The sequence below is a fragment of the Azolla caroliniana genome, unplaced genomic scaffold, assembly GCF_043228905.1.
Source record: "Azolla caroliniana isolate FFs.n. ecotype wild unplaced genomic scaffold, voAzoCaro1.0.p SCAF_20, whole genome shotgun sequence".
NCBI classification, from domain to species: Eukaryota; Viridiplantae; Streptophyta; class Polypodiopsida; order Salviniales; family Salviniaceae; genus Azolla; species Azolla caroliniana.
This window is the reverse complement of record NW_028230455.1, coordinates 824,376-846,387: the sequence shown is the minus strand read 5'-3', so window position 1 is coordinate 846,387 and position 22,012 is coordinate 824,376. Positions and strand designations below refer to the sequence as shown.

Below are 22,012 nucleotides of genomic sequence, written 5' to 3'. Positions count from 1 at the left end.
AACTGTTTACCGTTCCTTGCCTGCCCGAGTAAGTGTTTAATGCAAGCATTTTTGCGAAATCTCTTCTCTGTTTGATTCTGTTTTACGTTTTTCGTCAGTCTGTTCTTTTGTGTCATTTCCATCTGTTTGCATATTTACCCATAGCTTCACTTGGAGTATTTCTCGTTTGCACGTGCTTTTGTGACACTGCCTATGTTTTATTAAATCTTCACTGTTTCTTGTTCTGTTTGATACCTCGATCCTTATGTAGAAGAAACTCAGATTCTTTCAACATGATTTGTGTTGATGAACCTAATGTTATTGCTTTGCTTTATTGTTCGTCATACATATGGACAATGTTTCTTCCTTTGTTTATTTTGTAGAACTATTACACCGACTTTTCTTTTAAGCTTCATGATCATATGTTAATGTGCAGCATAATCTTTTGCGCTCATAAAATAATTATTCAGGTATGGATGATCTAAGTCTACGTTTTTCTGTGATCTCGCCATTCCTGCTCTTTATATGCTAATTTTTTCTGTCTGACTGTAATGTTTCTCATGTTTGCGTATTATGTGACTTTTTTAGCTATAACAATGTATCTGTAGAACAGAAGTAAACAAATTTGTTTAGTTCGGGAAGAACCTATGCATAACAAAATTCACAGGGACAGTATTAATTAAGTTTGTTTAGTTCTGGAAGAACTTATGCATAATTTTGTATGTCCTGTTTAGTAGTTGCTCATGTAGGTCCCTGTGCTTGAATAAATATTTTGTTTACTCATCCAATGTGCGTTGTAAGTGTTGATAAAGAATAGAGAATTGTTCGTTGAGAGTTTGCATTCTAGCTTTTATTCCAATTTCTAAGAGTGCTGCGAAAAAGGATATGCTTTATATCTTTGTTGCTGCTCAAAGTACCCCTGTTCTCATGACCTAAAATTTGCTATTATTAAGCAACCGATGAGAGGTACCTGTGAGGTTGCGTTTTGAAATTGAGTAGGTTTTAATCTTCTGATGCTGTGTTTTGGACATTCATATGGTAATGATTTATCACTTAAACCAGACATTGCAAATCTTTTAGTGCACGCATAGGAAATAACTACCAAGAAAGAAATTCAGACGTTATGAAGCCCTCTGCTGAGTACCATTCAAGGACCGGTTCTTCAAACTTTCAAGATGAATCATCATCTCATCAGCATCTGTATTCTGGAAGAAGGCATTCGTAAGTTATTCATATTGCTTTCTCAATTCATGCACTTTTTTATAGCTATTTTATGTTTCCAGGAAATTCATTTCAGTGCATCTATATGTCAGTATATCTATGCATAAATATATTTTAATATATTTGTCATTTATTTGTAAGAGCTAGGTCTATGGTTATACAGAAGATGCAGCTTGGTTATGAAAAATGCATCTTGCACTCATGTATGTGAATCACGTTATTGATTCACAATATGGGGTCCATAGTGGCCACCAAAGGCATGGTGATTTGCTCTAGCTATTACACGACATAATTAATGAAGCAAAACAATGGAATACCTAACATATGTAACACTTTTTCATATGCATTACATAGTGGACTTAAAATTTAGTTTCACACAAAACATAAGGTCTACGAAATGCATAAATGTTCGGTTTTATCAAATCCAACCTCAACATATTTGCACAACACTCAGCTCTTGTAGAATGATTGAGTGCTTGCCCCCATTAAACTTTTGCAGTGTTTTTGAATGCAATGTCTTTTGCCTTAGTAGTAGGGATCGGCAACATCTCGGCTCAAGCCTAAACCGTTTGGCTTAGCCGGCTTAAAGTGGCTTAGCGGCTCGGCTTGGCTCAGTTTGAGCCTTGCCAAACCGGTTCAAGCCGGCTAAGCTGTTTATAAACTTTAGAGAGAGGGGGAGAGAGAGAGAGACTACACAGAGGGGAGAGAGAGAGAAAGAGAGAGAAACTACACAGAGAGGAGAGAGAGAGAGACTACACAGAGGGGGGAGAGAGAGAGAGGGAGAGAGTCGAGACCAGATGTGAGAGAGAGTGGGAGGGAGAGCTTGTACAATGTATACTATAGAGTATATAGTGGATCATCTGAGAGAATTCGGTTCAGGTTTGAGATCCCGTAAACGGTTTAGGCTTAGCCGGTTTGGCTTGGATCAGGCCAAACCGGCTAAGCCTAAACCGAACCGTTGCCGATCCCTACCTAGTAGATCCATCAAATTGTACTATCCAACTTTTCTAGAATCACCATGTTTCTCAATTTTGTTAGATCTGGTTTTGCTTTCTTGAATTCATCGTCTGTTTTAGTACATTGGCTGTTAATTTCTCATGGCTCCATTAAATTTAATGAGTACTGTAACTGTTTGGCTTACTTCATGGGTTTCGTCAATAGTCATTACCATCTTAATAGCAGGGAATGTTGCTATTAAGATGGGAGGGATGAATTTTTTATAAAGTAACAAAATAAATAGTGTATTAGTAGGAAATGACATTCCTTACACAGTTGTCTCTACACTTATGTTTTTTTCGTATATCAAACAAAGCAACTGGCGTTATATAGCTAAATTTTGCCGATTTACTTAATTATGTTTTAATGTTACTGCGTATTTCTTTATAGGACGGGAAATGTAACTCTACATATTTTGTGGAGAGAGGTGGCTCCTGTTTCTAGGCAGGGTTTCAGAAAGTTGTGGGGTGAATCAGCTACATGTCGGCAAAGGAATGAATTTGTCAGTGCAAAACATGCATTGGTTGCATGGTAAATGATTGTTTGCCTTTTCTGCAGTCAATACATTACGGCGTTCATGTGTATTTGCATTCTTTTTTTAATGTGAGATACTATTTAATGTTATTATCCCAGGTTGGAGGCAGAGTCACTGAAGAATTGTACAGCAAAGTATTGCGCCCTACAGCCAGCTCCACGTTCCACAATAGCTGCAGCATTCAGCCCTGATGGAACTATACTCGCATCAACACAGTACGATTTTTTGAGTAGTTGAATAACGTCAATAATAATATGACATTATCCATCATTTTTACTAGTCAAATTTTGATGCTACAGTGGCGATCATACTGTTAAGCTTTTTTGTTGCGAAACAGGCGTATGCCTTAAGACACTCTGTGGTCATCGACGAACACCCTGGGTGGTGAGTGAAATTATGAACTCATTATGCGTTCCTGCTCGAGATTACAATCATTTTCATTTCATCATTCCTTGTTGGACTTTTATAACTGAAGAGCAAGGTAGAAAATAATATAAGATAATACAAGGTCTCAAGCACGTTCTTAATATATATTTCACGCTTTAGGTGCGGTTTCATCCCAGCAGATCAGATATACTGGCTAGTGGAAGCCTTGATAATGAAGTGAAGATATGGAATTCTGATACTGCTCAATGTATTGCCTCACATGATTTTCGTAAGATTCTATGCCTTTGAAATGGTTCAATATCCACATCTGTCGTTTATTATTGATTATTTGAAATCAATATATCTGTTATTTATTGTGGATTATGTACTCCATTTATTTCAGTTCGGCCCATTGCCTCAATTGCATTTCATGCTCAAGGAAATTTGCTGGCCGTTGCTTCAGGTCATAAGGTATCAGTTGTGAACTAGTGCTAGATCTATTTTTTCTTTTTGTTTTCTATGTTTTGTTAACCAACACACCTTTTCTATTATTATTATTATTATTATTATTATTATTATTATTATTATTATTATTTCCTTGCATAGTAATTGTTCATGTGTTTTCCTCAGCTTTACATATGGCAATACAATAGACATGCAGAGGATTCAGCATCTCCTGTGATTGTACTGAGAACACGCCGCTCTCTCCGTGCTGTGCATTTCCATCCCCATGGCGCTCCCCTTTTGCTTACTGCGGAGGTCAGTATAATGTTGATAAACCCACAATCCTCAACCTTGAGATCACTTTGACAATTATGCTGCTCATTTTACAGGTAATTGGATTAGATACCCCTGATTGCCCTATGACTGTTGCAACTTCAGCAGGTTATATTCAATATCCCCTTCCTGCATTTTTTCGAACACCAGTCCAGCAGCCATTTGCCAATGTACAGAAGTCTGAATATACCAATGCTGCAAATAGCGAGATCCCTTTGCCATCTTCTACATGGGTTAGTGATAATGATATCCAACCAGCCCAAGAGAACACTAGGGTTATGCATCATATTCCAGTGATGGATGACATAACTGGCATCAACTCTGAGGCTACACCCATGGATGTGTCAGCAACAGAACATGAAGCTATTAATGACATCCCATATATGCGAGAAGACACTAGGGATATGGGATCTAGTGTAGATATGCTTCATAGGGCTGGCAAAGAAGAAGCCGTAGCTGATGGCTCTCATAGGAGAAATCCTGGAACTTCTGCTGCTGGAAATAATAACCACAATTTTCTTGGGATATTGCCAAGAAGTGAAACAAGTGATTCATTGCTCGGAGTGAACTTGCCAACGATTCTAGAGGAGAGACAGATTGATGGGATAAATTTGTGGAGCAATTTTAATGTTCAGGTGTTGGTCGGAGATAATATTCCCCAGTCTTCATTTAATGTTGGAGGTGATTCACCAGGCTGGGAATTGCCATTCTTGCAGGGTTGGGTCATGGGTCAAACCCAGGCGGAATTTGTGCAACCAATGTTACGTAGTCAGCATGGTATATTTGCTGTTCCTAACGTTTCTGTTGAAGCAAGAGGTCTTCAACATCATCAAGAGGCAAATCAGGGTGCTGAGGTAACCCCATCTATTGCTAGAAATGGAAACAGATTAGTTAATGCTCCAAGAGGAAATGCTTCCAGAGTATCGCTGAATTCTGGTTCCAGTGGAGGAGCTACTTCTGTACATGTGGGAATTCTTCATGGTTTTGCTAGTAGGGACCCTAGTATAGGTATGATTGCATCAGAAAATGCACCTCAACTTTCAATAGCGGCGGCTACTGCTGCTGCAGAGTTACCATGTACAGTAAAGCTACGAATTTGGCCCCACAATATGAAGAATCCAACTGGAGTTCTTGATCCAGAGACATGCCGACTGACAATCCCACATGCAGTGCTATGCAGGTAGTGTTGTTTTCTTTTTCACCAACCAGATTGTATTAGTAAATGAATGGTACTTATTGGTACTAGGATTGGTAAAGCATCAAGCCTAAATGATTTAGCTTGGAAAGTAAACTTTATCACTGAACCAGGACTTCATGACTAGGTAGTGAAATAAAGGATGAAATATCTCCCTCTCATAGCTGAATTCTACTTCTAAAAAAGTTCCACACCTTGATTTCTTAACTGGCTTGAACCTCATCTACCCTTCTCAATTCTGCGCTAGTAGAAAACTAGCTAGAGTCCTTGTGGTAAAGCAACACTCTCTCCTTAATGTACTTGGAAATAGTGATGTACCACTTTTATTTAGTCGAGGCAGTACAAAATATCTCTAGGCAGTGCTGGAATTTCCAAACAGATCTCTCATGTTTTTTCATCAGGCTATTTTGTCATGATCAAAGAGTTCAAGGCAAAGTTTTTTGTTACCCGACAAATTCACTACTTCCAAAATAAGGGGAGAGGAGGGGGGGGGGGGGGATGGAGAGGGAGGGGGAGAGAGGGAGTGTTGTCTCATCTTTGAGAACAAATCAAAATAAATAAATATTACTAAGCAAACAAAAGAAAAGTAATTAAGATAAAAAAAATCTTGTTATTGACACATATATGATTCTCAAGTACGATATATTGTAATTTTGTCTTCAAAAGATCTCTAGCATAAGTCGATTCAGAATGGAGACGTCTCCAAAGCGAGGGAAGCACCTGCGATGGTGGGAGATAATGGCCTTTATTTGTCAATGACAAGGGTGGTGAGATTGTGGTCCAGGGGCCAGGTCCTAAGTGCACAACAAATTGCTATTGCTCGATCTATTGTAATCCCTTTGTTATCTCGTGGTCGGGACCCCATTTGTGTAGCCCTTTATTGACTTGTAGCCTTAGTGGGATTGATGAGGCCAAAGAAAGTTGTTGTCCTTCGACAACTTTTCCCTGTGTCTTTTGAGTTCTAGCAAGAAAAGTCCTAGGCATTGTTGGTCCTCATATTCCATTACCTTGTGTAGTGGGCCAAAGCCTTGTGAGCTTGTGTGGCTGTATTGTTGTCCTTCAAAAACTTTTACATGTCTCTTTGGCATTCTAGCAAGAAAAGTTCTAGGCACCTTTGGTCATCATATTCCATTACCTTGGGTAGTGGGCCAAAGCCTTGTTTTGTTTAAAGGGACAATGGTATCTCCCTCTTATTTCATAGAAGGCACTATATTGACAAACATATTGCTCTTCAGATTCTCTCCTTGATGACACAATTGGCAGATTCTTCTTCTAGAGGCATTCATGTATAGGACCTATGAGACCAAAAAATATTACATTTCACATTATACGTGTGAAAGTGAGCAGCGGCTCTCGATGTTCAAGAACTTTACTGATGAATGTTGCAATTGAGAGAAATTCATGCAAGGGTTGGGTTTGGTCGAAGATTTGTGGAAACCATAGTTGAATGTGATCAAAGGCAGAGAGAGCATTGTATCAAACTGTGATACTCTGACTACCAAACTTGTTTTGGGCAAAATGCGCATAGTCAACAACTCTCATCAATTGTCCCCCAACGCCCCATCTCATATCGCAGTGCATGTGAGCTAAGTTGCATGGAAACAATGGTTCGGATGCAAACAACAGAATGGGTTCTAACATGTATTGATGTGTTTGGTGGAGAATATGGTTTTGTAGTTAGGTGCAACATATGTAGTATAATGTGTGAAGTGTGACCCTCCACATTTTTCCCATGTCATGATACACTGGTGTTGCAAAAAGGCCTCATTTACACACATACAACGACCTATTTTATGAGACATTGGTTATTCCAGCTCTGTTTTCTAAAATATGAACTATGTAGTGCCGGAGCATATATCATGAGAATTTGGATGCTTAATAATTCTGATGGTTTTTTAACACAGTTGATATATAGCCCTGTTTTCCAAAAGAGGGAACAATAAATATCATATAGTTTATCAATTTAAATAGAACTGTAAAGAATAGCTTATCCCTGGACGAGGATTGTAAAAGAATAATAGGTTGCCTCTTAGAGTGGCGGTGGTAATAAAAATGTGTTAGTGTTATATTTCCCTATTATGTGCATATAATAATGGGTTTTGATACTATGAAGGGATATATGTGTGAAGTTTAGATTCTCTAACGTAGATATGTTGTGGTTTAGTACTTTATGAAGCAGAAATTTCTGTATGATGAAAGCATTGCATTATGTTTCATTGCAGTGAAATGGGTGCCCACTTCTCACCATGTGGCCGGTTTTTAGCTGCATGTGTGGCATGTGTATTACCTACACCTGATTCAGATGCACCATTTTATTTAAGACCGCAGACAACTTCAGCAGGGACCTCTCCAACTCGCCATCCAATTTCAGCTCAGCATGTTATATATGAACTTAGAGTATATTCCTTGGAAAAGGCCACGTAAGTTTCCTTAGTACTTCACTAATTTAAGGGAAAAACTCTGAAATACGTGAGTTCTTCTTCCCAAATGCTCCAAGGTTTTCAGTTTTTCCTAGATTGCCATGGTCATCCTCTGGAGCAGATGAAACAGGGCTAAACTCACCATTTATGATTGCTTGCTAGAATGGGGTTGACCAAGGGCATTTGGGAAGGGGGACAACTTAGGAGCATTTGGGAAAATATAATGAAAATGCACAGGAGTATTTCAGTTTTTTTCCGTAAGTCTTCTATTTTCTACTTGAGATGAAGGATGAGAATAGTTTTCCCTTTTTTCCTAGGTTCGGACAAGTGCTTGCATCCCGAGCTATAAGAGCTGCTCATTGTCTTACCTCCATTCAGGTCTGTTTGCAATGTTGTGTTCTATCCCCTTTGTAACATGTGTTATTATCGGTTAAGAATTGAAGGTTCAAAATATTAATTTTTCATGGTATGGTGTATTCTGTACAGTTTTCCCCTGCCTCTGACCATATTTTATTAGCATATGGCCGGAGACACATCTCCCTTTTAAGGAATTTTGTATTAAGGGGGACAACAACAGTTCCAACCTTTACAATCTTAGAGGTTTGATTTTTTGCTTACCATTGTTCAACTAAGTTCTCTTCTTATTAGTAACGAATAAATCTCAACAAAGCGACTAAACTAGCAATAATTCATACATACATATAATATGATCATCTTTGACACAACAGGTATACAGAGTTTCTGATATGGAGCTTGTGAAAGTGCTTCCAAGTGCAGAGGATGAAGTCAATGTTGCTTGTTTTCACCCCATAGTTGGGGGAGGGTTTGTGTATGGTACTAAGGTTAGTGACATTATTTTGCTTTTAGGGTTGAACTTCGTGCAGCACTAGCTTAAAACACATCAACACACTGTTTTTTGAGTTTTGTAGGAAGGCCGACTACGAATTTTCAGACATGAGCGATATGATAGGGCATCTGGAGCCTTCAGAACATTTGAGGATCACAATTTTAATGATTCTGGTTAAAGCTTTTGATGGAATTCATTTTGTCCCCTATTTATGTGGCAAGTATATTTGGGTTCTTGTATGAAATACAGCAATTTGTGTTCACCATTGAACCTGAAAGCTGAGGTTAAGATCTTGAAGCCAACATCTTCAGGTCAGAGAAATGGTATCTGTCTCAAGGAGATTCATTTGCGGGGTCTTAAATGTACACTAGTTATCTCTAAACTAGATTGGGATATGCTGAATGGGTATAGAGCTTGCCTTGATCCTCCAATTAGGATCTGTGTAAGTTGCAGAATTGATCTGAATGAGGATACAACTTATCTCAATCCTTCTCAGGGGTCTACACCCTCCCTTCGGGCAAAGTCCAACATATTTTGGAATTTCTCGATGTTTGAGAATGTCAAAGCTCCATATTTATTAACCACTGGGTTCAGTAAAGGGTTTTATAAGCTGTTCTTGTCTTTATATATATATATATATATATATACATAGGGTGGTGTTTTTAGGATTATTCTGATTCTGTTGTAAATATTACAAGTCTAATTTTCATGTTATATCTCTGAAGTACATGAGGTCTCTTAAGTGAAGTGACCGAGCTCTTGTATGTAATATTAAATCAAAATTTAATGTACAATCAATCGCAGCTCTCATTAATGTCAATTGCAAATCCTTTAACGTCTCTGCTTTACCCTATAGTTGGAAATTGCTTCAAATGAAGTTTTGTTGCTGCGTCTCAATCAATCTTTAGGAGTTACAAGAAACTGTTATCAGATATCCCAATGATTGGTTTTTCTCTGGTCTCAATCTGATATGTGTTATGTCAAACCTCAGTGAGTAATGTTATAGATATTTTTCTCTTGTTTTGTAATGTCAAGCCTTTGAGACAAGTGAAAACTCGTGAGAAAAGGAACCTACTGTCCAGATTCCACATTTTACTATGTGTTTGTAGCATTCGCAATCATGTATTTTAGGAGTACCAAAAACTGTGTAGTTATGTATACATGGTAAACCTCTATAACATAAGTGATCGGTGTCAAACTGTGAAATGGTGTTACATGCTAATTGGATTTGTTTCATGTCCCTTCTGGGGCAGATGTTCCATCTGCCTCCATGGCCAATGGAAAGTGAGTTCAACCAAATATGAACAGAAAGTCGATTCAACCAAAACCCTTATATCTTAAAGCAACAGCCATGCACCATGCATTCTGACTATAACTAGAATATCACACAACAAATTACCAATTGTTGGTCTAGAAACAAGGTTAGGGCAATCCCCGGCTTAAATTTTGGAGTTGGTAAGAGACCGTGAGACCATGTGGCAGTCTTCTATGTTGTTTCACATCTATGCAAATATTACAATTGTCTGTTTTGGTGTTTAACTTGTTTGTCCTAGACACCAAAAGGTTACATTAGGAGCCTTTGACCATATGATTAGTGAGATCATCTTAGTAAGCATCCATATACTTGGGATCTCTTTCTAGTTTTTCTATTGTGTCCTTTGTAAATTTGTGTTTTGCTTTGTTTGTACACAACATAAAACATTGTGAATGCTAGATAAGTTTGGAGGATTTCCTGAAACGATAATGGTATTTAGCATCATTCCTTGTATTTAATGATAATGGTATTCCATAAAAACATAGGTAATCACCCGTGAGGAATGCAAATGCATTTTTTCTAACAATACGAATAAATACTCATAGAGCATGGAGTAAAATAAAGTTACCACCAAACAATGTAAATCATATTATTCAATAACATATTTGAGCAATCCATATGTGGCTTCCTATAATGTGAATTTGGTTATTTGGCAAAGCTTCCTATCATGTGAGTTTGCCAACGTCATCCTTGATAATAAGAAAATTCAAACCATCATTTACAAGAGAGTACATGGTAAAAAGGCATTTCTTGTCATTAAGAACTTTAAAACATGGCCAAATTTGGGCAAGGCATGACCAATAAGAAAACACAAAATACATGAGTTTGAAAAGGTTTATCACTTTTTGAGAATGAAGCTAAAAATAAAAAAATTATGTCTAAAAAATGGATTCATGATTTACCCTATATAACCATTGTCCTTTCATCAAGCAAAAAAGAGGTTTCGTTACATATAATTTTTCCTAGAAGAATTACAAAATTGGTTATTATATGGAAAAAGAACACTTTTGGTCCGACTTTTAGGAAAGTGTGGGAGTTGGTTGAATACGACGAATAAAATAGATTATGAACTTCAAAGTTAGCCCAACTAGAATGGGTTCAATTTGCTTTTCTCTATGATGATTCTAAGCACGAAAGAGAACGTCCAATAACCACTTCCTTAGGATTCTAAATGTCCATTATCACTCATCATAGAATAAATAACAGTGTCTTTGCCTTTTCCTATGAACAAAGTTGAGTCTCCAACAAAATAATATGGTATTGGACCTTCCAAAAACAAAGCAACCACCACAAAAGGTTGTATGTAAAACATGTGTAAGAGGCTTCATGCATGAATGTGTGTGTGTGTGTGTGTGTGTGTGTGTGTGTGTGTGTGTGTGTGTGTGTGTGTGTGTTGTGCATGTGTTGCGTAAAAGGTCCGTGTAGGATTGATTGTGTGCGTGTTTATGAGTAAATGGAGATATGGTTATGTGTGTGTAGTGTATATGGGAGCATTGTATGCAAAGGTGTTCAACAATGTATGTAAACATATCCATGTTTAGAAAGCTTGTGTATGCTAACATGGTGCACAAGTACCTTTGTATAGAGGAGTGTATAGACATTAGGTCACGCAAATAATTGCTAGTGTATACTGTCACACTCAAATCTTAATGTTATGTATTTTTTGCTCTGGCTAGAATAAGTCATTAAACAATCACGTAATTGTTAATGCTATGTCTTAGAATTAGAATTTTTATCGTCCATAAAGGGGCCAATTTATACATGTGTTCTTGATATGCGTGTCCTTCCTAAAAAGGGGTATTCATACATTGAAGTAAAAAGTCTCTATGCGTGAATAAAGCATACACATATGAGCTCAACCTTCTAGGTGGTGTCTTAAGTATGGCACTTAAGCTATCACTCCCTCTTAGTATGTCAGCATATCTTGAACAAATTGCACTGTATGCCAAGCATGTGAAGAGCAAGTGACATTCATCCTCTACCATGCCTTCATTGCATACTTTACATGCCTTCAAATTCATTACATTTTGATACCATGATGCAACTGCAATACCTAACTTGTTAGATCGAGTGTGAAGTAGTGTACGGACTCTGCAAGCATTACTACTCATATTGGTAATGAGATAAGGTTGGATAAGATCAATAGGTATTCTTGCTTTATATTGAGACCAACATTTAGGGTTGACATTTGCAATGTAGTATTCTAACTTTGTCCTCTTAGCATATTCTCACATCATCCTTAATGATTCCACCAGCCTTTCCTCAATCATTACATACTGCATAGTATCACCCGAAAGCTCTAAAAGATCATCCACACCCCATCTTCTAAACCATTTCCTTATGTCAACAACCCAACCGGATGAGACCGGATGAGAGAATTTTACTCTTACGATTCTTTTGTAGCTTACATCCAACATTCCAAGCAAGATGTGGTAATCGATGATTCGGCATATTCTTGACCTTTGTAATGTATCTATATACTCTTTGGAGTGTCAATATTTCTATCGGTCGAACACCGGTTTCCAAGAGCATAACCTGGTAAGAGGCAGTGCATTTATCTCCTAATTTCCTCCTTGAGAACATATTTTGAATTTTCTCAATCTCATTCGATGCATTAAGAGAGATGGTGCCACCCCATACTTCTACTCCATAAAGCAATACTTGAGTTACCATTGCATTGAACAACATTAGTTTTGTTTCCCATCCACAAGTATCACTTTGGTTGCATTGGCTCTCCAAAAGGTAATACGATTTCGAACAGGCTTGAAGCCTAGAATCAAAGCATGCACTCCATTTATTTGTGGGGGGTATAATGTTTTAATGGTGAACGGCTTTCATCTTATTGAAAACTACAAGTGGGTATGGCTCAAATATACACTTTCCACAAGGAGTGCACCCACTAAGAACAAAAATCATGCTTGTTTTTCCATTTGCTCACAATACCCCATTATGTTTGTCTTTCCTTCTTGTTTGCGAACTTTGAAATAAGGTTATATTTTAGAGACCTCGTTTGGAACAAGTGGTGTGTTCAAAACTTTCCTTTTTGCGGCTACCTTATTTAGTGAGGTTCCTATTTACCTCCCCCCCCCCCCCCCCCCCTCCATTTCCCATTTGAGACATGGTACTTCCGGTTAGTAAAATTTGAAAAATCCGGTTAGTAAAATTTGAAAAATGGGCGAAAGAAATTGAAGTTGAAAAACAAAAAGATAAGGAAGAAATAGAACTACTTTTTGCGGAAATAGCGAAACTTAAGGTAGACAATGTGAATCTCCGAAAACAAGTTAAGGACCTCGAGATATCTAGGGAAGATGGTGAAATATCTTCCCTAGAGGATATTAAGGACGAGATAAAAAAGGTTAAAGAAGAGGTTAAAAGTGATATGGAATTAGCTAAAACTGGGTGGGTTGATGTAGTAAAACGTAATATTAAAAAAGAACTAAAGGATGAAAACATTGTAAACACTACCCTCGAGGAAGAAAAAATGCGTCAAGCTCGACGCCTAAATGTACGAGTTACTGGGCTCAAGGAAGGGGCATCTCCGGATGAAGATGCACAAACATTAGGGAAAATGTTAGGGTACGAAGCCCTACCAATCACTAAAACCTGGAGGGTAGGGCGTGACACAACTAGGAAAAGAGCTTTAGTCCTTCATAAGGACTCAGAATCTAGAATCGCCTTTTTTAAAAAAAGACCAATTCTTCGAGGCTTGGGCGGGGAGCCTATCTACCTCGATGAAGACTTGACCAAGATGCAAATTGAGCATCGTAAAACTTGTATGCCGCGAGTCATACAAGCTCGTAAAGAGGGGCATCGTGCTTTCTACCGGGACGGACGTGTCATAATAAATGATCGTGCCGCCAATTGACGGCGTGTGGCCCATGTGACAGATAATAAACTTAGGATCACTTTATGGAACTGTAACGGCGCACTTTGGACACATCCTGGCCGTCTAGAGGAGATTTTGAAAGTATCTGATATACTTTTTGTAGTAGAAACACATCAAAGCCCAAATCGAGGACTGCCACGAGTTGACGGTTTTCGTTGGGAATCTGTCTTTAGACAAACCTCACGTCGACACACTACTAGAGGGTCTGGGGGGGTTGCGATATTATTTCGGAAAGAGATAAATAATAGGATAGAAATACTAAAGTCAGACCCAGAAGCCCGTTTTATGTGGGTGAAAGTCCTCACTAGTAAGGATCAGGTGATATTTATCGCAGTTTGTTACTTCCCCCCGAAAGGGTCCCGCTACAATATGGCTGGAGAGGCGAGTATAGTTGATGAAGGAACGCCACATGGGCCTTCTCCATACGAACCTTTGTCGGATGACATAATCCGATATTCTTCTCAAGGGGAAGTCTTCCTGGTAGGAGATTTCAATGCGAGAACCCAGTCCCGACAATGCACAATATTTCAGATGGATAGAAACCTAGAAATGGTGAATGTCGACCCTTTAGCCTTAGGCATAACACGTACATCGAAGGATCAAGGTGCGGATGCCACAAGCTTTGGCCATCATCTGCTTGAACTTGGAAGCCGACACCAGATGATCATATATAATGGCTTAGCCAAGTGGCCGGGCTCGGAAGAGCTCACATGTTTCCCACATGGAGGAGGGGAAAGCACCGTTGATTATCTAATAGGACGCCCTGAAGCTACCCACATGGTTAGCTCCTTCCGGGTGGCCCCATGCCCCATTGGGGCAGACCATACCTTCCTATACTTTGAGCTAAAATATGACACCTCCCACACCACCAACTCTAGTAAACCAACCCATCACACTATAATACATTTCACGCATGAGCTCGCGGACATCTACTCTCGACATGTTCAAGCCCATCTTTCCTCGTTTGATTCTTCCTTGCCTTTAGAGAACCTCACTACAGAACTCACACACATCCTTCACTCAGCCGCCACTAGTAGCTTCCCATACACGAAAGACTCCAATCATAGTAGAATAGGGTCTATGCCACAAAACAAGTGGTATGACGAGGATTGTAGAGAGTTGTATAGACAACTTAAAGTATCGCGACTCAGTGGTACTATCTCCTTAGTACAGGCTCGAAAAGAGATGCGCAAGATGACACGTCGTAAAAGACGAGCTTGGGAAGCATCCCAATATTGGGAACTCTACCATATGCTCATGAGTAGGGATTGTGCCCTTGCATGGAAGAGACTACGGGAACCGAGACCACAAACACCCATCGAGGATCCCAATATTTGGCACACATATACCGAGAGACTCTACCATGTCCCGAACCAACCACCCATTCCAATGCCCTCCACACCTCGACCTACCATGGGGACACTTTTCACGACCTCTAGGGTCACGAAGGTCATAAAAAAATTACAACATAGGAAATCCATGGACCACACAGGATTGCGAGCCGAGCACATCATATATGCTCGAGAGTGCCTAGCTCCCCTTCTCACTCTAATCTTCAACCGCGCCCTCGCCGAGGGTTTTCCACCACAATGGGCCATGAACACTGTGGCCCCTATACATAAAGGAGGGGACCCAATGGACCCAAATACATATAGGACCATTATGATAGGTCATACGCTTGCTAAACTATATGGTGCAGTAATGGAAGCGGAGCTCAGTGATTATATGGAAACATTAAGTCTTCGAGCACCTGAGCAGGCTGGCTTTAGACGAGCCTTCTCCACTATTGACCACATCTTTACACTTAGGTGCTTAATTGACCAAACAAAGGCTCGTAAGAAGAAACTATATTGTTGCTTTGTGGACTTTCGCAAAGCCTTTGATACAGTTCCTAGGGAGAGGTTGTTTGATAGACTTAAGAGCTTGGAGATACCAAATGACATGATTTGGGCCATTTATGCCCTATATGAGCAAGTCTATGGGCGCGTAAGATGCCCAGGTGGCCTATCCGATTGTTTCACTAGCACCATTGGTGTAAAACAGGGTTGCCCCCTATCACCGACTCTTTTTGGGATCTACATTGATGAGATCACTGATTTTATTGCTCGTAAGGGAGGCAAAGGAGTGGCTATTGGGGATACGCAAGTTAGTCTCTTACTCTACGCAGACGACATTGTCTTGCTCTCGGAGTCGGAACACGACCTACAAAAGCATCTTAATGCCCTAGATGACTTTTGTACACAACGAGGACTGGTAGTGAATCTAGCGAAAACTAAAGTCCTTATCTTTCATACATCGTCCAGAGTTAGGAGTAAATGTCACCTCATCCTCTCTCATAAACTAGTTGAGGTGGTGGGATCTTATGTATACTTGGGAGTCACTTTTAGTGCTCGCTCAGGTAAATTCTCGATGACCCAGGCAGCCAAAGATAGGCTAACGAGAGGATATGCATCCCTCTCACTCTTAGAGAGACAATGCCACCAAGCATACTTTCAAGAGCCACGGACTAAGGGATGGCTTTTCGACTCATTAGTGACCCCGTCCCTCATGTATGCATCAGTAGTATGGGCTCCAGGTCTACCATCTTTCATGTGGACGCAATTGGAGAGACCTTTAGTGGTGATGTTATCACGTCAACTCCGAAGCAAATCGACAGTACCACATGACATTATTAGAGCGGAGTTTAGCCTACCCCCGATGTTAGTAGAAGCACTCTTTCAAGTGGTAGCTTTTATTCATCGGATACATAGTCAACCACAAGATAGGATATCCCGTCGAGCCTTTGAGGCATCCCGATCCTTACATGTGTCTGGAGACACCAACTCTTGGTATAGCATTGTGGTGAGTTGGTTATTTGCAAATGGCATAGACATTAATAACCTACCTCCCCTTAAGTACAACCATGGGACTGATCAAACTTTAATCTCTCGTGAAGATCGTAATAAAGTGATACGCCAAGACATATGGCAAATCTACACTCGATACAAATGGATCACCCCACGAGAGCCACTCCCATCTAAAATGGTGTACTATAAGGAACACTTCTTGCACTTCTCTAAGTTAGGGTTTATTACACGACCAAGATACCTAGATACTTTCTTATCAAATGCACTAAGGGTGGCCATTGGACAACTTAGGATATCATCTCACCAACTTGAGATTGAGAATGGTCGAGCTAATAGAGTCCCTAGAGAGGAAAGGCTATGTAGGTTATGCCACATAGAGATAGAGGATGAGTATCACTTCACATGCAAGTGCCCAACTTATGCCGAGATACGGGCGGAATACCAAGACATACTAGGACCCTCTCCCACCCTCTCCAAACTATTAGATACCCCGAGTGTAAAGAGACTAGGTAGGTATATCTTAGAGCTAAAACAACATAGGGAGGATAAATTACAAAGTGTTAATCATAACCCTTTTACTACTCATCAACATGTACCTAGTGTAATTTTTCAGGAACATGGGGAGACGATGAATGTGGATACACTTATGCCGCTCGGCCTCTCCCTTGAGGAAGCAGAAATACAAAGAGCAACCAAACGTCCTCGGATGTTGGGCTTCAACACAAGTCAACGTGGAGTAGAAAAGATTAAGAAGATAAGGGAACGTGAGCTACGCCGACTCGAAGCTATGGTTGGGGTACCTCTTACATGGGGACCACGGGCCACATCCACATCATGGCAACCCTTTGACCCCCCGCTTCTCTTCGAGAGACTTGGATGGAAATGAAATTAGGCCTAGTATAGAATCATTCTCATTGTAGAACATGTTTTTTATATAGAACATGTTTGTTGTTTTCTTAGAACTATTTAGCTTAAACTCTATTTTATCTTATTTTTATTTTTACTTTCGATGAATGGGTAAATATCCCATTTTTGTTGTACACCATTTGTCTCATGGGCCAATTTTGGCCTTAGAAGACGTTAATATATCTTTCTTTCTTTCTTTCTTTCTTTCTTTCTTGGCACTCATCAACTTAAAGATTGATATTTTCACCCTCGCATGCATACTGTTTTCGAATACTTCTTTGAGCACGCTCCTCTGGAGAGATGATAAAATGATATCGCTCTCAATGCTAAAAAGATGATGTTACAATTCGTTTATGTAGTAGTTCTAATGTTTGTCCTTCATAGAGCTAGGTAAACCCTAAACCCTAGACCCTAAACATTTGGATGTAGTTGCCTTCTGATCGAGCTCTTCATCTATAAAGGGTGTTCCCAATGCTCGAGCAATTGTTTCTATAAAGGTTGTTCAACTTACTTCTACATATATCTCTCGGTCATTAATAAACTGCACTCACTACCTTTGCTCCCTGCTTATCCAACACGATGAAAATGGTTTTAATATTTCTAATATCACAAAAAACATACCCAATTCCCCACTCGCATACATATTCATTCATGAAGCCCTTGTGAAATCATTCAACTCAATTCAATTCAGTCTCCTGTGAATTATACAAGCAACAAATTATGTACTTCATATATAATTTATGGTAATAATTGTGAAGGGCTTATTTCTGAGCCTATCTGCCTCTAGTTGATATTCATGTAATATTATCATCATTTACACAGCTATTTGTGAGCCTGCTTCTTCCTTACATGGTTTATTTATTTCCTTCGCATTTCGTGTTTGACTTGACAACTGGAAGACTGCATTTGATTTATAACTTACAACCCCTTTGAATATAGACTTGTTTTTTAATGGTTTGAAGGAGAATGAAAACCGTTGGGCTTTATATAGTTTATCAACATTAATCCTCTTTCTATCAGCAAAATTAAGCTACTCATTCTCTTCGACAGCGATTATGCTGACTTTATAATTGGGTTATAATTACCAATCGATCATTTCCCAATTACAATTTGGAAAACAATTCGGGGTTGCAATTAAACATTTTCTGATTACAAAATCTCCATTCTAAGATATATGCACTCATCAATCAACCATATCATACCACACAAAAATCTTTTGAGGCATAAAATGTTGTAAGCTATATGATGTTTTCATGTGATAGCTAAGTAGCCTGACCAAGACAAAAACTGTCCAGAGCATATAAATAATTATCTATTATCCTCCTTAATGAGAATCCTGCGACAGTCAGCAAAATCATGGAGGTTCTCCAGATATGTCCAGATGACAGTGTTCAGTTATATGAACATCATTGCATACTCTCATAGTAAGGAGATCTTGAGGTCCAACAAACAGGTCTTGCAGTTCGATCAATCCACAACATTATTAACAAACAAATCTTAAGGTTCAATCAATCCACAACATTATCAACGTTACCAAAGATGTCAAATCAAACCCCAACATTATCAACGTTACCACAGATGTCAAATCAATCCGATGATGACCATGAACGAGAGAATTAACAAAATATATCATGTAATGTTAACAAACAAGCAGGGTTTTGCACGGGAGAGAATCACATGACAATGTGCTCCTTACGCGCAGAACAAATAGATAGTATTTAAAAGTTAAGATATATATTTTGAATTGGATTCCTGATAAACAAAAGGCACCATCATGATATATTTTGAATTGGATTTGTAATAAAACAAAAGGCACCATCATCATCATCCCTTGCATTTCTCAGGATGATATCTCAAATCCAAACCCAAAATCCTTTCTAAAGGGTAGGTTCCATTGATTGATTGATTGATCGATTGTAAAGCGGGGATCTTTTTTCGGCCATATCCATATATTTTCCAAAACTGTTGGAATCAACTAACTCTAGTACTGACTGGACTTGATCTTCTTTTCATCCATACTCCATATATTTTCCAAAACTGTTGGGAATCGACTAACTCCAGTACTGAGTGGATTGGATCTTTCTTTGGCCATATCCATATAGTTTCCAAAACTGTCGGAATCAACTAGCTCTAGTACTGACGATGACGGAAGGGGGGGGAGGGGGAGTGTAAATAATTAAAAAGGAGGAGGAGCTATGTAACATAAAACCACCAAATTCTTTCTTTCACAAGGACCCAAAAAAAATAAAATTTGAAGAATAGGATTGGAGGTGGAGGAGCTTATCGGGGGCGGCGGCGCAGGAGGAGGAGCTCTTCGGCCACTTTAGAGAACATGGTCATGGCATTGGCCATGGTGTTGGCTATGGTGAAGCTTGCCTCTTTAAAGACGGTGAGCTTCTCGCGCTCGAGGGCCATGAGCTCCCGATGCCGGGCCTCCTTGCGGTCTTCGATCAGCCCAAGCAGCTGATGATGATGATGATGATGGGACGAGGAATGGCTGGTGCTCCGTCCGAGGATGCCATCGCTGCCGCCGATCATCATCTCGATCCGTGATGGAGCTTGATGATGGTGGTTATGGTGGCTATGGTGGTGGTGGTGATCGTTCTCTGCAGGAGGTCCGGCGGCAGCGGACCGTATGGATTCGAGGCAGGGGCTCGATCCATTGGCATGCTCTAGCAATCCCTGTGCGGGAGGCTGGAAGCCCGCAGCCGCCGCCGCCTCCAGCCGAAGAAGCCTCTGAGCAGGAGGAATACTGCCAGGCGTGGCCATGGCTGCCCCATTGCCATGAGCAGGGAGGTTCGATCTCTCCGCGAATAGATACGGCCCTGATCCTGCATGAATATTCCCTCTTTGACCTAGTCCATCTAGACCTTGACCTTGACCTTGACCACGGCCATGGCCTTGACCTAATCCTTGACCTTGACCTGGCATCATCGTCATCGTGGTCATCATGGTGTCATCGTCCTCTGTGGAGGAGTCATGCCTGCAGTCCGGCTCCTTGACCGGAGTGGCCACCATGAGCTCCATCCGCATGGCCTTGGCTTCTCTGAGAGCCGCCATATCCGCCTGATCCAGCGATGGCGCCGCCGCCGCCGCCGCCTGCTGAGCTGAAGCCCTCCTCCGCCGCCTCTTCCTCGAGGAAGAAGCGGCGGCGATGTGCTTCCCCACCAGGTCCGCCACCAGGCCTAGACCTCCTCCTCCTCCTCCTGTCTGATGATGATCCTTCGCAGCCGCCCCTCCGTCCTCTGCAGGCGACAGAGCCACCATCGCCATCTTCTTCTCGCGAGCTTCCCTCTTCAGCCCGCTCAGGCTCCCCCCCCTCTCCCTGCACGGCTTGCTCGACAAGATACCCGCGATCTTCTGATACACCACCATATCCATGTTGCTCGGCAGGATCTTGGCCCTCCTCTCCCAAGCTTCCATGTCGAAGTAGGACTGCGCGCTGCTCGGCTCCCTGGCCTCCTCGTAGTCCCTGATCTTCCTGAAATCCGGCATCATGTTGTCCCATTTGATCCTGCATTGCTCTTTCGTTCTGTACACGCCCCTGGCTTTGCAGTACTCCGACACATTCTTCCACTTGTCGTCTGCGCAGGGCCTCGATCTCCTGCTCTCTCCCATGGATTCTTCCTCCTCCTTCGCTTTGGCTTCGAGCAGGATCAAGATCTCATTCAAGAGCCAATTCCCTTGCCTGTACGAGGCGGTGGTCTCCAGCTTCTCGTCGCATGTGTGATTCTCTGAGGAACCCTGAGACGCCTTCTGGTGAAAGCACGAAGGATTGGTGCTCAACTCAAGCTTCCATGGAAGCTGCTCTCCCATAGGATCATCGTCTCCATCCTCCCCCTCCTCCTCCCCCTCCTCCTCATCGTTGATGCTTCTGCCGATACATATTCGATCAGAGAGATGATCCGCGACCATATTCTCGCTCGATCCTTCCTCATTCGTATTATCTTTCGTGGAGACCTGCTCCAACACATCCTTGATTATTCCATTGATCTTCTCCTCCGACTTATTCACTTCTTCCTGCGACGCGTCTTTACTGAACAATGCAACCTTCCCTGCTTCTTGCAGGGATTGCGACGACGAAGAGTCGTTCTTCTGATTAGTGGTCACAGTGGAGTCGCTCAGGAACTCTTTAAACTGAGCGGGGCATGGGGAGATGAAGCCCTGCAGCAGAGCGTTGGCTTCTGTCATGGTCGATCGGTCGGTTGGTCGGTCGGTCACTGGGACCTTAAGAAAAAGTCTTGCTTTCTCTCTGTGTTGGTCTGTCGCTGTGCCTGTCGGCGATATCTCATAGAAAAGCTATGGCGGCACAGAGACACAGAGAGAGAGAGAGAGAGAGAGAGAAGAGTTATGACAGGAAAAGCTCGAAGAAGGGCGAGCTATGGCGAAATCAAATGAAGAAACGATTGAGAAGAAGAATGATTTGGACTCAGAGATTAGATCAGGAACGATTCAGAAGAAGAAAGAAGAAAGAAGAAAGAAGAAGAAGAAGAAGAAGGTCGGCGATGGCGGATATGCAGAGAGTTTACGCAGAAATAGCAGCTTCGCACAGGAGGAGGAAGAACCTCGGGTAGGGGATGACCGGCGGAGCCGGTCCACTTGCCACGTGGCCGGTCTCCCGGTCGCATCGGATCTCTGCCGTCCATCTCCCGGCCCTCCGATCCGACGGCTCAGAATTCTCTCACGGCCCCCAAATTAGGACCCTCACGCTGATTTTAGCCGA

The 22,012-nt window shown here is 41.0% G+C and overlaps 2 protein-coding genes across 2 annotated transcripts; one reads left to right on the top strand and one right to left on the bottom strand.

Moving 5' to 3' along the window:
- Nucleotides 1-1,065: 1,065 nt before the first annotated feature.
- On the top strand, nt 1,066-9,172 carry LOC147850697 (uncharacterized). Its single transcript, XM_087335589.1, has 13 exons — nt 1,066-1,200; nt 2,587-2,727; nt 2,830-2,946; nt 3,031-3,115; nt 3,278-3,386; nt 3,501-3,568; nt 3,728-3,856; nt 3,931-5,054; nt 7,292-7,489; nt 7,807-7,867; nt 7,976-8,089; nt 8,218-8,331; nt 8,419-9,172. Exons 1-13 carry the CDS (start codon nt 1,103-1,105, stop codon nt 8,512-8,514), a joined length of 2,454 nt encoding a protein of 817 aa, XP_087191715.1. The 5' UTR covers nt 1,066-1,102; the 3' UTR covers nt 8,515-9,172.
- A 9,829-nt stretch (nt 9,173-19,001) lies between these two features.
- LOC147850696 (uncharacterized) lies at nt 19,002-21,787 on the bottom strand. Its single transcript, XM_087335427.1, has one exon. It carries the CDS (start codon nt 21,478-21,480, stop codon nt 19,570-19,572), a length of 1,911 nt encoding a protein of 636 aa, XP_087191553.1. The 5' UTR covers nt 21,481-21,787; the 3' UTR covers nt 19,002-19,569.
- Between the last annotated feature and the right edge of the window lie 225 nt (nt 21,788-22,012).

Bases quoted from the DNA above. Each gene is read 5' to 3' on its own strand.
- LOC147850697 (XM_087335589.1), top strand. From the start codon at position 1,103: ATGAAGCCCTCTGCTGAGTACCATTCAAGGACCGGTTCTTCAAACTTT. The intron at 2,728-2,829 runs GTAAATGATTGT...TTATTATCCCAG, and splicing joins AAACATGCATTGGTTGCATG to GTTGGAGGCAGAGTCACTGA. The intron at 7,490-7,806 runs GTAAGTTTCCTT...CTTTTTTCCTAG, and splicing joins TATTCCTTGGAAAAGGCCAC to GTTCGGACAAGTGCTTGCAT.
- LOC147850696 (XM_087335427.1), bottom strand. From the start codon at position 21,480: ATGACAGAAGCCAACGCTCTGCTGCAGGGCTTCATCTCCCCATGCCCC.